Source organism: Mastigoproctus giganteus, chromosome 2 (genome assembly GCF_048544385.1).
Source record: "Mastigoproctus giganteus isolate SK-2022 chromosome 2, ASM4854438v1, whole genome shotgun sequence".
Taxonomy (NCBI): Eukaryota; Metazoa; Arthropoda; class Arachnida; order Uropygi; family Thelyphonidae; genus Mastigoproctus; species Mastigoproctus giganteus.
In genome coordinates this window covers 67,993,693-68,010,716 of record NC_143576.1, presented here as the reverse complement: position 1 = coordinate 68,010,716, position 17,024 = coordinate 67,993,693, and the positions used below count along the sequence as shown (strand labels likewise).

Genomic DNA, 17,024 nt, shown 5'->3' with positions numbered 1-17,024 from the left:
TCATTGCAACTTGTCTGTACCCAGAAAAGTTGCTGAATTGCCATCTGCCATATAAGAAGACTTTTTTTGGGATCATTTAAAAAAAAAAAAAAATTTCACGTGGTGGTAGATTAATCAGCATCAGAATTGCTAGGTCGGAACAGTTGGTCCTGAATCACATGGAGGAAAATCCTTGTGACATTATCAGAAAGATAGCAGCAGAGGATGTAGGATGTGCAACTGTGGGGAGAATTTTACAGAATAATAGCTTTATATATATCACATTCAAAGATTACAAGACTTTACCAAAGATGATTTTGCATCACAAAGAGCTTTTTAGTACTTTCTTACTTCAACAAGAGTGTGCTCATTTTCCTCTTTTTTCTACACTCTGTTTTCTGATCGCCTGGCTTCACAAAAATGGCATGGTCCATTTTCATAACACTCTTGGCTGACAGAAGAGAATCTACATGTCGGCAAGGCACTTCCATAGGCAGGTGGGAAGGAGCAGCAGTGTGTAGCACACACTTCTTGATTAGACGGGGATTCAGGGAATGACCACCGCATATTCACGGAGCAATACAGCCTTAGTTGCTAATGCTCCTAAAAACCAAATAAATAAACAAACATGTCGGCATCTGTTCAAAGTATCAGTAACAATTTAGTATTAATGTACGAGTAGGAATTATTATCAAATGCTTAAATCAGTCCTTTTGTCTTTCCTGGAGGATCACCTGAAGAAACCTATTCCAGATCACCTGAAGAAACCTATTCCAGTTTTTAAGGAATAATTTACGTGATTTGCTGGGTAAGACTCCTCTTACTGTCATATAGTTTATGCAGAATGGCACTCTTCTGCATTTTAGTTCAGTAGCCAGAGACTACAAATAAGCATTTTTTTTGGTGGTAGACCATGGATGCCTCATTACTTCATGAGGCATGTTTGAGCATATACTGAATGTAAGGAAGTAATCATTTTTGAGAACTTTCATTAATTAATTGGGTTTTACTGAGAAACAAATCAATTTTGGGCATATTTTTATAAAACTTCATTGTTTTTGAGTCCTAAAAGTATGGTCCACACGTGGTGTGTGGGTCTCTTGGCCATTTCATTAAAAATGAACATTCTTTTCTTGATGACACAGTATTTGAAGAGTAAAGGCCGCCATAGCCTAGTGGTCAGGCGCACGGGTGCATAAGTACACGTGCCTTGAGTGACCGGGGTTCAAGCCCGTGACTGCTTAATACGGTGCTGTTTCTTGTATTCTGTCTATCTTGTGAACTCCTCTGACCATTTGGTCGTCCCGGAGCATAAACAGAAAATTTATTTATTTATTAATCTGCTATGATACAAAAAAAAAAAAAAAAAAACATATTGTAGCTATTCACCACCTTTAAGGAAATATTGCTTTGATGTTTCAATTGAAAATAAAGTTATACATCTGTGATCAACTAATACTTCCCTTCTAGTGAGAATCATAGTTGCCACCTCTCCGGATTTACAGCAGAGAACCATATTTTTTATTTGATCAAAGAGTTTATTTGTCTTTTTGGAAAAAACTCACCTTTTCATCATCTGTTTTTTTTTTTGTTTTTTTTAATTCTGCAAATAACTCAACATTTCTGAAGAGGGTAAAATCTGCAACAGTATCTTTCTTGGCACATCAGATCAATTGATATCTAATAGAATATCCAAACAGAAATCAGCAGACAAAAAAATGTTAGGTGAGCTAATGTTTAGAAGCATACTGTATGGCTATATTTTAATATAAAGAAGAAGCATACTGTATGGCTATATTTTAATATAAAATGTTTATTTTGCCAGTGAAATTTAATCTCTAGTATAGTGCAAACTTTAAAACGCCTTATTTTTGCTAATGAATTGGCCATAAAATGTGCTGTTACTAGTCTACATTGCAAAATAGAAACATGCGCTAGTGGCATTGTTTTTCTGTTATGGGCACAGCAGCTTTACTCTCATTGTCAGAAGAATTGACAACTTGATTAATATAGTATGGTTCAAGATCAGTTCAGAACATAAGAATAATGAAAAAGTTTATATGAACATTATGCCCAAATTTTCTTTGTTTCCAAGTTACAGCCATTCTGTGTTCCAGAAATTATCTAGTAAAAAATGCCAGTTGTCTCTGCGTAAACAAACCATATTATAATAGCTTAGGTGCACATTAAAAAAAAAATAATGAAATGAAATAAACTACTTAGTTTCAACTCCTCAGAAGGCTACAAAGCTGCAGATGAAATCAGTAATTCAATGGTTAGAAAACTTAAGGGAATCAATATTGATATCTCAACTGTAAATTACCAAATGGACACGAATGATAAGCTCGGCACAGGATCTAATTTGAATAACTTGATCTCATGCTGTTAATATGCACCTTAGGAACTTTGATTAACTGAGCTTCTGTTAACCAAGCCTGCAAAATCCAAAAAAATATGTAGTAATAATAACATTTAGAAGTTAAAAAACACAACTAATCCATAAACAAAAGATTTTGTGTCAGTTAATAACACCTGCCTTGGAATTGAACTAATGAGTGATATCACTCTCAACCAGAAATTGAACTGATAAGTATTAATCACCAGAATGCTAGTATTTGACAACAATGCAAGATTAATATATTTTTTTGTCGAAAGTTAATTTGGCACATACAAATTATTATGTACCAGTTTTCACTGGTTCCAAAATATGGGTGCCACAATCATTCACAAGTGTACTTGAACTTATAATAATGAATGACTATCTTAAGATTTTTAATAATTGTAGGTCCACTGTAATATATATTATTCATATATACTGAGTGGACAGAAATCATTGGATACCAACCCAGTAATGGGCAGGCCCACCTTTCACCTGGATATGGGCAGACACACAGCGAGGCATTGAGTCCAATAGTTCACAAAAGCTTTCCACAGGTATTTCCATTCATGCTTGCTTCACTGCTGTCCATAATTCCCTTGCATTCCTGGGTGGAGGATCCAAAGCTCAAACGGACCTTTCCACAGCATCCCAAAGATGCCCTCAGGGTTCGTGTCTTGTGAATGGAGAGGCCATTCCATTTTGGCAAAATCTACATAATGCTCTTCGAACCATGTTCTAGTCACCACGGTTCTATGGGAAGATAGCATTGTCCTGCTGGAAGAATCCATTGCCCTTTGGGTGCATGGTGACCACGAAGACATGCAGATGGTCTACAAGGATGGACACTGAACCTGAACCATTCAGAGATGCATCTAGATGTACCCTGAGGTCCCAACTTGTGCCAGTTGAACATGACCCAGACCATTACCACCTGCCTAAACAGTTCTTTGCTGATATGACGGGTGCATAGCTTCATGTGGTTTCTGCCGGATACGTGCCATCCTGTCCGCTCAAAATAACTGGAAATATGACTCATTGGACCAGGAGACCCAGTGCTGATGTTCTTTCGTCCAGTTGAGGTGTAGAGTCCTGTGTCGTGGTGTTAGCAATGGGACTCTGGTTGGTGGGTCGGTAGCTCCCATAACCTATTGCGGCTAGTGATCGCCTGATAGTCTTGGTGGAGACATTTTTGGCACCTCCCTCATTGAAATTGGTGGTGATTTGTGCCACTGTCACTCCCCAGTTGGCTGAAACAATGTGACAGACATCGATGTCTACGTTCATCCACCACCTTTCTCCACTCACAGCGCTGTCCACGATGAGATTTTATTCCGGAAATGGCATATTCCCGATACACTCTGATACTGTTGAACGGGGATAGTGGTGGGTTTGTCCACTAGCGAGGGGGGTGACAGCGTCACATTGCCCAGGAACCAGGTATCCCATGAATTCTGTCCTTTCAGTGTATAACGTATATAATACAAAGGTCATTAGACTGCAAACCAACATAAAATGATGTGCAAAAAGCGATGATAATCATGTCACATTATTGATCAAAGTCTGTTGGGAACACTAAGCACTACATGGTCCTATCTGCCATCGTTATTTGGAAATAATTTTTAAGATGGTGGCACCCTTGCAACCATGCTCCAATGTTAGAGATGCAATCTCTAACATTGGAGCATGGTTGCAAGGGTGCACTTTGGATGGTATGATGCCCTTTTAGAATACATAGTGACTAAAGACACTATTACACACTAGAAAGTACACACAAGTTCAGAGTGATATCATGCATGCTTACTTTGACCAAAGAAAGTCCATCATTTTCCTGCTAATACTTGGTTATTAACTGGAAATAGCATTACCCACTCAATTCTGGGAATCTAAAGGTGTGATTCAAGAACATTATCTGGAGAAAGAAGCAGCAGTGATGAGTGACAAATATAGTTTACAATTGTTTACAGGTGTAGGCTTGCAGAATGATAATGTCCATCCTCCCATTGCCATTCTGGCACACTATGGCCATAGTTGCTGATGCGCCCAATAAATCCCGAAACAAACAAACAAACCCATTGCCACTCCACAGTTAATCAGGCACAGAAGGTGAAGTTTGAGGTATTACTCCATCCTCTATATTCACCAGACTTAGCTCCATGTGATTATAACCATTTTGGCCATTAAAAGATGCTAAGAAGATATCACTTCTGATCACAAGAAAAGGTCAAGACTGTAGTATACAAATGTCTTCTGCACAAAGTCACCAAGGAATCCAGTTATTAGTGTAGTATTAGAATAAGTGTTGAACATAATGGGGACTACATTGAAGACTGAAATGCATAATTTCCTTGTTGTTTGTGAAATACAGCTTTTATTTAGCTTTTGTGGTTTTCAATTGAATAACCTTTGTATATATACACTGTTGCCAAAATTTGGGGAAAATGAATCACACCTACCATCAACATATTAGGAATAGGTATAAAAAAGAAACTGTCAAATTAGAAGAAGACAGATCAACTAAATACAGTAAATGGGTTGAGGCATTGAGCTTAGTGACTTCAAATGGGTAGTCATAATAGGATGTCGTATAAGCAATCTATTTGATCATTGCAGCAAAACTGCAAAACCTAAGATCATTGGTGACTGGCATAATTGCCAGATGCAGTTGTAATGGTGCAGTTAAAGCCATGAAATGTTCAGGTTGACTGTATGAATTAACCAAAACAGACTGCCACATAGTTCACTTTGTAGTGAACTATTATAGAAATGGGTTGAGCCATCTCCATAGTGTATTGCAAGATCAGCTGTTCCACTGTGGAAAGTCTGTTCTGCTAGACAGCACATCTTTTTAGTTAATGTGTGATAGGCTTAAATAGTACCTTTGGCTGTGGTTCTTCGATGGGTGAAAATGTGTGGTCCCCTCTTAATATACACAAGACATGGGAGTGTGGGAGCACTGGTTGAAGGTGATCATGTCCAAGGTACTTAGCTCCATTAATTTGGCCTTAATGATTATCCTCCACTGGAATTCTCTTAGATCAGGCCCATGCTTCACAGAAAACACCGATCTGCTGAAGCACTAATTATAGTTTACTGTAAAGGTAGTAACCAATATTTGTGGCAAGGATTTTGGATGCTTTTGAACATGGAGTGTGCATACATACATGCTGTAGCTGTAGAAATAGGCTTTTACAATAGTATATTATATGCCACAAAAATGAAAATTTTAAAAAAAATTTTAATGTTGGAGATATTATTTTAAAACTACAATAATGATGCTGCAATTACATGACCTCATTAGACCAGATATTTTCTACTTGTGACTAGACAGTTACTTAGTGTTGTTTATTCATTTTGATTGTCGTTCTGAAATATAAATACTTTAAAAACTTCTACTAGCTTCTGCTTTCATGCAATATCAGAATAACTTTTCCTCTTTTAGATAAATGCTGTAATGGGAGAGCTATTTACAACTGACATTATGGGAAAATCTCAGAATGTAAGTAATTCAATGGTTTTTTTTTTTTTTTTTTTTTCTGTTCTGTTCTGTTTCTTTTTATTTCTATTTTTTTTATCTTTAGTTATTGAAATTTTATATTATTATTATTACATAAATATTAGATTGTGCTTTTATTTATATTACAACACCAAATATCGTGCAATCACAATGATACACTATTACCACATACTTAGGATGTGCCAAACCTACACAACAGTATTAAATTAATTATCAACATTGTGTTAATATAATTATAATAAGAAATAGCATAAACAAATTTGCAAGTTAATAATTAATTATAATTAGCTTTCAACTGCAATTATTTTATACAAGGGGCGTTCAATAAATTATCTATTTACCTATGAAGGAAATGAGATAGAGGCAAAAATCTGGTTTTATTTTTCAATATAACTTCTCAGAACTTCAATACACTTGTTGAATTTTGTTGGCAATGAGGAAATGCAAACAAATAAAGTTCTTTGTCTTGTCCATCAAAGGATGCAGAAACAGCCGATTTGGGTTCATTGTTATTAGCAAAGCGACGTCCACATACATTTTTCTTGAGGTGTCGAAATAGTCACTCGGGGCCAGGTCTGGCCTGTAAGGTGGATAGGTAAGTTCTGTACAGTCAGTCGCTCAAAGCAGCAGCAATAGCATGTGACTGGTCCATTGTCCTGAAGAAGCAGCACACCTCTGGAAAGCTTTCCATGGCATTTTTCCTTTATGACATCCCTTACCTTATGTTGTACAGTAGGGTTGCATATGACACCCCAGTGACTGTCTCCTTGTGTTCCAAGTAGTGAATGTACAAAATTCCCTCAGCGTCCCAAAAAACGGTGGCCATAATCTTGCCAGCTGAAGGTTGTGTCCGAAATTTTTTGAATAGGTGGGGGGAGAGAACCCTTGCGCTTCCATTGCATCGATTCTTGCTTGGTCTCAGGATCCCAGTGATGAACCCATGTTTCATCACCCATAGCAATTCTGGAGATTAAAGTTTCAGGATCCCTTCCATAAAGCTCTAAATTCTCCTTACAACACTGTACTCTGAATTGATTCTGCACAGAGGTTAGAAATCTGGGGACCCATCCTCCACTAACATTTGGGAGTGACCGTAGTCACTCCCAAATGTTAGTGGAGGATGGTTATAACTTCCTTCAAATATGTCACATTCCCTAGAGATTTGGGACACCTTTAAATGGGTCATTCAGCACAAGGGTTTCCGCAGCTTGGCACATTTCTGGAGTGGTCGCTGTCACAGGCCTTCATGGATGTAGATTATCTTCGATGGACTCTCTACCCCACTTGAATTGCTTTGCTCACAATTTCACCTGGTACCCTGAAAGTGCACTGTTGCCATACGCAGCCACCATCCTTTTACGAATGGCCTTCGGCCCATTTCCTTCTTTGGTGAGAAACTTGATGACTGAACAATGATCCAATTTCAGCAAATCCATAATTTGATACAGATGTCTTCCTTCTTTCTGCTACAGCAGCACAACCTAAAAACATAGTGGGATCAAAATTAGTATGATTCAAGTTGAGATGTGTAGGAACATGATATCGTGAATCATTGAAATATAATTATGGGAAGTACTTTAGGTGGATAATTTATTGAGCACTATTTGAGACTGTGAAAATATTGATTTCCCCCCCCCCAGCTCTTCTAAAAAACTAGTACAGTCATTTGTAATAAAGGATATGCTATAATAATTTGACACATTTTAAAATACAAGAAAACAAAGCGAAATACTTTATGAAAAATTCACTATAAAGGTGAAGTTCTTAACATTTCTGTAGTGTCACCTGCCTTCCAATTTTGATCTTCCACCTCTTCTTCTTCTTTGGTCCTTAGCTGGCAGCTGGGGGAGGCGGTTGGCCACGCAACCAGTATGCTGCTGTAGGTGCCGCAGGGTTTCTTCCACCTCACCTCTCTTATTGTACAAAGGTTCAAAAGTTATAATATTAAAATATATCTTATGATATATGGACAAAAAAATTAAATTTTGAAAAGACCTTGTTATATAAGGTCACATTCTGCACATTATAATAATTTGAAATGAACAGGTGAAGGCTCTCAGTTAAGAAACCTGTCTTAAGCTTTTTAAGTAAACGTTTTATATATCACTGCTAATTCCTGTAAGTTTAGTTTACTTTTACCCCCCCCCCTTTTTTTTTATTTTTTTTATTTTTTTTTTTATATGGAAATGTGTTATTTGTGCTTTAAATACATTGGGTGAGTAGTTCCTCATATTTAGCTTAACTGTAGCAACCATGTATGGTTTTTACCATGTAAAAACCATGAAAAAAATCTCTATTTTGTATATTATATGTTTTAATAGGTATATTTACATATTTTATTTTTGTATTAAAGATTTAAACTTTTAACTAGTTGGTGGTGGAGTTGAGTGTGTTACAAGCCCACCAGAAAAATCTTATTTGCATTAATTGCCAGTTTGAGATTAGTAGTTTTTGCTATACCAACCTTCCTAACTATACAGTTTTATTTGAATACTTTTGAAAATATTTGTTATGCATTTATTAAACAATGTGCTCATAGATGTGGATTATCATTAGATGGTATGCCGTTGCTATTGCAAGTTAGGTATTGTTCATTTTTTTGCTTCAATTAATGTATAAAGTAAATACAGTGGCGGACAAAAAACTGCATCACTTGTGAATTTTGTAAATAATGTGTTTTGCGCTGCATTGTGGGTTGCAGAAATGTTTGAAATGCATTTGTTAGATGGGATATATATATATATCTCTGTGAATGAAATCCAATAAAAAGACTCCACCTGATATACCTAATTGCCATAAATATCTTCCCAAGGGTAAAATGTGTAATTAATGGAAATATGAGAAGTCATGCAAATGGCAATCATGACAACCAAACATACATTTTATTGCATTTACGTGAACAAACTGAAATGACAAGTTAATGTAATAGTATTGTGTACTGTTAGTCGGCAAAATAAGTCCTCTATATTTTGTTGTTCCTCCTCGAGCTACAATTACAGCCTTGCAATGACCTGGAATTTCATGGTACCACACCCTTACAATGCTCTCTTGCAGCTGAATCTACTTATTCGCTTCTTCTGAGCAATTTTAGATTACATTATGTACCAGCAATTTTCAATAGGGTTCAAATCTGAACTGTTGCCAGGCCAGTCGAACACTGTATTGCCAGCATTTCTGAATGATGACTGCACCTTAAGGGGAGAAACACGAGGGAAAACATTGGTGTAAGTATGTTTTGAGCCTTGCAAGATAAGAAGACAGACTCATCATTAAATTTAAATAGCATAAACTTACCAATTTTGCTGTGTGGCAAGGTGCTGAGTCCTGTTGAGAAATGCAGTTTTGGACGTCTGTGTGGTGATCCCTAATAATGGGGTTCAAGCACTCCTCCAAGATAGCCGTGTAGGTTTCTTCATTCACCGTTCCATTAATAAACTTAATTCATCCCACCCCTTTGCTTGTTATGCATCCCAAGACCATCTGACCAGCGGGGAACTTTACAATCAGGATGGTATGCCTCCAATTTTTGTCTTCTGACATATCACTTCCCATCCGCGCCATGCAAGTTGAATTTTGATTCGTTAGAAAATATGATGGTGTCCCATTGCTATTTTGTCCATGAAACGTGTTTTATCCCAAGCAAGTTGCTTCTTGCTTGTTATGCATCCCAAGACCATCTGACCAGCGGGGAACTTTACAATCAGGATGGTATGCCTCCAATTTTTGTCTTCTGACATATCACTTCCCATCCGCACCATGCAAGTTGAATTTTGATTCGTTAGAAAATATGATGGTGTCCCATTGCTATTTTGTCCATGAAATGTTTTTTATCCCAAGCAAGTTGCTTCTTCTTCTTCATTTATTGAGTCAACAAAGTCTTCTTCTTGGGCCAATAGGCAAGCAGACCACTTTCTGAAAGCCGTCTTTGGATAGTTCATGCACTTGTTTCAACACCAGAGGCCATCTCAAGGTCCAGTTTTAGATCAGGAGCACTAGCATGGCGATTAAGAAGGCATGGCCATTTATCGATCTTTGGAAGGCGCAGTCACTCTCTTACGACCCGATCCAGGTCTTTTCTTCACATCACTGGTTTCACACTTTAATTTCAGCACCTGGGATACTGTTGACTGGTGGCAGCCTATTTCATCAGCGATAGCACATGTGGAAAGTCCTTCCTGGGACAGAGCAACAGCTACACTTTTTTTTTTCTTGGTATCAACTGAACATATGGAGCCATACTTACACCTCCGCAAAACAAGATACTAATGAGCTGTACACCCTTCTAATGGCGTATTTATATAAACAGCTGATGCAGTATCTTGCAGTTACTGTCTGATGCATTACCTTTGTTTTGCAACAAACAAAATGACTATAATCAAACAATATCTTATACGATTCACTACAAATGTTACATTTTTTAAGGTGATGCAATTTTTTTTGTCTGCCACTGTAAATATATATATATTTCATCTAAAAATTGCCTAAAATTTTTTAGTAATGAAGTCAATGAAAAATGTCTAGCAGTTGTGATGAATGAAGGCAAAATTAGGTAAATCTTCTGGTTGGAAATAAACAACTAGCTAAAATTATAGCCCGTAATGTTGATATAAATAGTCACAAAAAGTTAAAAGTATATGAATGAAGGCTATAAAGTTTGTGCATGGCTTTCTTCGAGTATAACTCCCCATTCATGCTAGTGAATCGTAATTTATTTTCATTGTTATACATAAGTATACCTGCATGTGTGTGGGGCACTCCACATAATGAATGAAAGCTTCATTCATCATGTAAATTGCCAAAAACTTCTGTGCTCTCGCTTGTCATTACTAATATTATAGACATTTCATATTCACATTTTTAAAAGTGTGTATCATCATCAGTGCCATCACGGTCATCACCAATTCCACATTTCTTGAATATTGGAGGTGGAGATGACAACTGTTCCATGCATTTTTCAGCCATTCACACACACTTGTGAAATTGTTGGTCATTTCTCTTTTCCCGTTGGTATCAAATCATGATTTGGTATCTCTATCTATTTGGTCCATTCTTCGTGCATTAATGTTTAAGGGGATTATTTAAGATGGCCAATGGAAATATGAGACATCTAAGTCCTACAATAGGACATCTAAGTCCTATTGTAATTACAGCTAGTGCTTTATTTAATTTGGCAGTTGTCCTTTTTTCGCAAACTTATGTAAAAATGGATGAAATAGTTCATATATTTTACCCGTGGAAGGAAGGTTTGTAAAAAATAGTAATTTTATGATTGTTGATTGTTCCAGGAATAGACCATACTTGGGACCTTTAGTGTTCTCTCAAGGCTCATATCATACTTGTATCTGATAACACACACAGTTAAAATCACAGTGTTCATGTTATCTATTAAAACATTACATTCCCTTGCGTTGAAAGTTGTTTTTTGATCTAGATGATTGAAGTCATTTAGAAATGCAGCCTGGAAATGGTCAGTGTTAGATGCAATCCATTCGGCACTGATTTACAGCTGCTCACAGGATCCAGGCACATCCCACCCCTAGTGGGAACCAACAGGTCCACCACTGTTTTGTGAATCTCAAAAGGTAACATTTGATTTTATGCCTTGAACATAGAAAGCAAATTAAAGAGCCAAGTTATCAGCAAACAGTCTGGAAAGACTGTTTAAAATTTTTTCAGTAAAAGGAACTCAATTTAACTTAAGTAAAATAGACAAAAATCTTGAATCACATGGAAAGTTTTTTACATAGGACTGGTCCTAAATTTTAGAGGACCCAGATCCTAGAATTGTTAGGAACACTTCATTCTACTTGATGGGGCTAAGGGGGTCTGCCTCTTTATTTGGGAATTTGGCCTTTTTCAATTGGGGAGGGGGGAGTTGGCTGCATTGCAATTACTTTGCCCTTCACTCCTCCCTCCCCCAAGGAACAGCCCTATTTTGTGTGTCTATCTCAGATAGCTTTGTTTAAAATATGGCCTAGCAGTAAATACATTCTGGTAAGTACCATTCTACAGTTGGCAATAGGATCCAGGCTTGTGGCTACCCTAGTGAAACTAATGAATAAATGTTCACTACCATTTTGCATCTCAAAAGGCAATGTTCATAACCTTTTGAGATGCAAAAGGTAGTGTGCATTGCAGATTATGCGAGCAGTTTGATTATATGTTGCTCACTGGACAAATGAATATTTGTCCAGTGAGCAACACTGGATAATTTTGATTCACAAAAGCATTTTGCTGATGGACTTCCTGGGAGTTTTCAAGTTATGTATAACCAGCAATTTTATGTTTACTTGGTAGTTATGAAACTATTAAAATAGACTAGCACAAATAAAGTAATATGCATTATTTATTGCAAATCTATCTACCAAACTTCTCTAAACATTCTTTACGCTATTATGGTCCATTAAGATTTTAATGCTGTTATATATATATAACCTACACTTCCACAATGCCACATACAGCTGCCCATGCACAAAGGAGTTTCTACTGCCAACTGCTATACCCATCATGTCAAAACTCTGGCTTTGCAACTTATTGATGGTGATTACATTTGTGAACTGTGTGCATTGCAGTATGAATGGGAAGTACAAGTCACAAAGGAATGTGAATTATTAATACAACAGAGATAGCTTTATTCACCGTAAACACCTCATAAGTAACACTCCTGTGTTACAACCTTACAGTCATGTCCCATCACAAACTCCAGAAGTTATTAGTATTAGTAGTGGCAAATGATGCAACAAGACAACTTATACAACCAAAGGAAAAAAACTAACACTTCTCATATGACCTGTCCATCCCATCTAACAGTTTCTCTGGTTCTTCATTGAATTTATTCAAACTACTCACTTTGACAATACCATATAGAAATTTTCCACTTGCCACTTGCTGAAGGAAAATTTCTCCACATCTGTCTTGCAGCCAGGCCCAGATAAGAGAGGGTCCCAGGCCAAAATCACCTCAAGAATGTATCCAGGCTTAATGTCCAAAGTTTGCAGATGGTACAAAGGTTGGCAGGGTTGTTAATGACCATATGCTACTGCAACAGGATCTAGAAGAGTTAGGCAGATGGACTGATAAATGGCAATTAAAGTTTAACATTGACAAATGCAAGGTAATTCATATGGGTAACAGTAAACTCAGACTAATGTACCAACTGCGTGGTACTACGCTCTGGGTGGTGGAGAATGAAAAGGACCTAGGGTAATTATGCAGTCAGATATGAAGTTTTCTGAGCAGTGCAGACAGGCTGCCAAAGCAGCTCATAGGATTTTGTCAGTGATATACAGGAATTTTGCTAGCAGGGATAAGGAGGTGATTATCCCCTTGTATAAGGCAATGGTCAGGTCACACCTTGAGTACTGCACCCAAGTCTGGAGTCCTCATTTTATGAAGGATGTAAAGCTGCTCGAACGAGTTCAAAGAAGGGCAATTCTCTGGCAAGGGGAACAAAGAGATGCTCTTACCAAGAGAGGCTTCAGTTCTGTGGATTGCAGCATCTGAAGACTAGGCATCTGTGAGATGATCTGATTGAGGTGTTTAAGGCTTTGAATGGTTTGAGCAAGCTCATTGCTGATGAGATTCTTCCTCTTGCTCAGATTACACACTTGAGGGGGCATAAATTCAAATTGACAAAGGAGTTTCAGAATAGGTGTGAAGAAATTTGTCTTTAGCCAGCAAGTGGTTGATTGCTGGAACAAACTTCCATCTGTTGTTGTTGTTGTTGTTGTGGAAGTTGATAGCTTAAATAAATTCAAGGAAGAACTAGACAAACTATTTGAGGGAATGAAATAGGTGAAATGGGGGGGGGGGTTGGCTGATGCTGTATAATCTTGCTTTTTTGCATCATATGCCACTACTAATGCCTCATTTTTTCTGAATCAGTCTTGAAATTCCTTCCTGGGATGATTTTAAAAATATTTCTATTTTCTGTGTCTTGGAATTATTGCATGAAAACTGTTCTATGTAATATGAGACATTTTAAAATCAATGAAATATGTGAGACAATATGAGATCTTTAAACAATATATCTTACAATTCCTTTTGGGAGATGGTTTGTGAGAGAGTTTTTTTTATTTTTTTAAAGAAACCTTATAATAAAAGCATTTGCGAAAAATAAAGCTTGAAAATCGTTTTTAAAGTGATTTTAACTCCTCAGATTTCACATCAGGTAATGTTATTCAGATCGTAAAATTGTCTCAGATAAATGTAAATTATCTGGAAATTGTGAAGCATTATAATTGGTATGATAAATAATTTCTGTTATAATAAATTCCTTTTTATAAGTGGTGAAAAATCTGTTTTTATTTCTTTTTTATTGATTTTATTCATATATATTTATGGTTTTGGAGTGGGATTTTATGACTGGCAGGTCCCATCTCACCTCTCTCAGGTATTGCCCTACAACCATTCTTCCTCAATTTGAATTGCCCCTTATGTGTAGTTTGAGTAAGAGGAAGGATGTCATCAGCATTTAATTTACTTAATCCATTCAAAGCTTTAAACACCTCAGTGAGATCTTACAAGTGTCTACTCTCTAGACACTGAACCCTTTCCTGGTGAGGTGTTTTTGTTCCCCTCAGCATTCTTGTTGCTCTTCTTCCCCCATTCCAACAGATTATTGGCCTTCCTAAAAGGAGGCCTCCACACCAGTATGCAGTACTCAAGGTGTGGCGTAACCATCAATTTATACAGTGAGGTAACAATTCTTTATCCCTGCTAGCAAAATTCCTGTATATCATTGAAAAAACCCCATGAGCTCTCTTAGCAGCCCATCTGCAATGCTCAGAGAACTCATGTCTAACTGGAGAAATACCCAGGTCTTTTTTGTTCTTTGCCACCCTGTGTGTGTGTGTGTGTGTGTGTGTGTGTGTGTGTGTGTGTGTGTGTGTGTGTGTGTGTGTGTGTGTGTGTGTGTGTGTGTGTGTGTGTGTGTGTGTGTGTGTGTGGTACCACATAGTGGGTATGTTATTAGGAGATTACTCCTACTCATCTGCAGTACACATTAGTGTCCTGCATTGTGTCGGGTATCTACATTGCAGGTCGGGTCTCAGATAAATTTGTGGTTTGGGTGTGGTCCCATTTTTTATAAATAATTTATTGCCAAGTAACTCCAAAAAAAGACCAGAGTTAAAAGGTTTAACAGAAAGAAAATGGAGGATGACAAGATGAACTGATGTCTAAGATTCAAGCAGTGAAAATGTTGAACCTCAACCTGACAAAATCCAAAAAAATATCCCAATAAAATTTCCAAAAATATTTCTGATGAAAAAAATTAAATTTTGGAGGGTGGTGGGAGAAAAAAAGGTGGGGTTTTTTTTTTTTTTAAGATCTGACTTATTTCATCTTTGTTACCCCTGCTAGCAGTGTAGCTAGTGACCCAGATTTTTCTGTAGCTGGATTTCTAATTCAACAAAGAACACAGCTTAACTGAGAAACTTTTGATGGTTATGCTCTTTTTTGTGTAGTAAAATTGTGTAAAATTATGATATAAATACATTTCATTATATTTTTTTATATTTACTTGTTTTGATATATTTTGTATTATATTCAATAAAAATTAATATTAATGTTGTTTTTATGATTGATTTTTTTGTATTATTATTGATGTGTGAAACATTTAAGACATTTTTTTTTGTGGGTTAAGGTACAACCAGTGTGGGTGTGGGTCTAATACAGTGGACCCATGTAGGATTCTCTACCTTGCATTTATAAATGTTAAAATTTAATTGCCACTTCCCAGCCTATCTACTTAATTTTTCTAGATATTGTTGCAGTAGCATACTTGATCGCTGTCGTTAATCACCCTACCAACCTTTATATCATCTGCAAATTTACACATTCAGCTGATATGCCTTCATTAGTATCATTAATAAATATAAAAAAAACAACAAGCCTAGCATTTGAACAATGGGGAACTCTACTAATAGCATTAATCCAAGAACAACAGTGTCCACTGATTACCACTCTGTCTTCTCCCACTTAACCATCCCTTTATCCATAGCAGCAACTTGCCCTAAATGCCACACTGCTCCAATGTGTACAGAAGTCTTTTATGTGCAACAGTATTAAAAGCTTTCCTGAAATCCAGGTATATGATGTCAAAATTATTTTTTTAACTCATTTCCTTTGTTACTTGCATCATATTATCCACTAACATATAGATTGGTTAAACAAGGTCACTCCTTAACAAATCCTTGTTATGACTGCTGTATAATTGCATTTCTGCCTACATTGGTCCTGCATTACTTCTTTAACCTGATTCCATAATTTTCCCTGGAACAGAAATCAAACTTTCAGGGCTGTAATTACTCACTTTGCCCTTTGATCCCCTCTTTGTGAATTGGAGATACATTCACATCTCCAGTCCATTGGTATCTCCCCTGAATATAAGGATCCTCTCATAATTATGGCTCAAGGTTTGCCTATCTCTTTTGCTGCCTCTCTTAATATATGTGGATTGGACCTACCAATCCCATGTGCCTTTTTACATTTAGCTTTTACAGTTTCACTTCTACTTTTCTCTCATTTATCACAAAATCATTTAGTTCCCCATTAGAATTTGATACACATCTGGTATCTCCATCCTCAAAAAAATTCATGTGTCAGTGTTGCTGAAAATATCTATTCAATTTATCAGCAAATTGAGCAGGATCATCAGCAGTTAAACAATATATTCAAACACTATATTGTTTAACTGCTATTTAATATATTGTTTAACAAGTTAAACAATATATTCAAAAAATATATATTCCATCGGAACGCTGGATATTCATATCCAGTGTTCCGATGTGTTTCTTTCCCTTCCTTCTAGTATTTACATGAGTAAAGAAGTATTTCCTGCTTTTCTTTTCATTATTTGCTACAGTTGTTTTGTAATCTGCCTTATGTTGCCTAACTTCCTTTGTGATTTGATTGCAGACTAATTTATGTCTACTGCTCATATCTTGTTAAAAAAAATAACAAAAGAACCAATCGTAAGTGTCAGATTGTGTGGTGGCAATCCAGGCTGTGTCTGTTTGTAATGATACTTGAGCAGATAGAGCAATGTGAGATCACTGTATATATCATTGATGCCATTATCTCTGTGGTTCTACCACTTCATATGTATTTTGATATTGATTCATTCATGATTGCAGAAGTCATACTTGC

The 17,024-nt window shown here is 36.6% G+C and overlaps 1 protein-coding gene across 1 annotated transcript in view; it reads left to right on the top strand.

The window, feature by feature from the left end:
* LOC150089325 (elongation factor-like GTPase 1) overlaps positions 1–17,024 on the top strand; it is a 549,838-nt gene that overhangs the window by 85,044 nt on the left and 447,770 nt on the right. Inside the window, exon 7 of the mRNA XM_090389043.1 lies at positions 5,799–5,855. Coding sequence (XP_090245169.1) covers positions 5,799–5,855 — 57 coding nt within the window. The remainder of the gene's footprint in view (positions 1–5,798; positions 5,856–17,024) is intronic.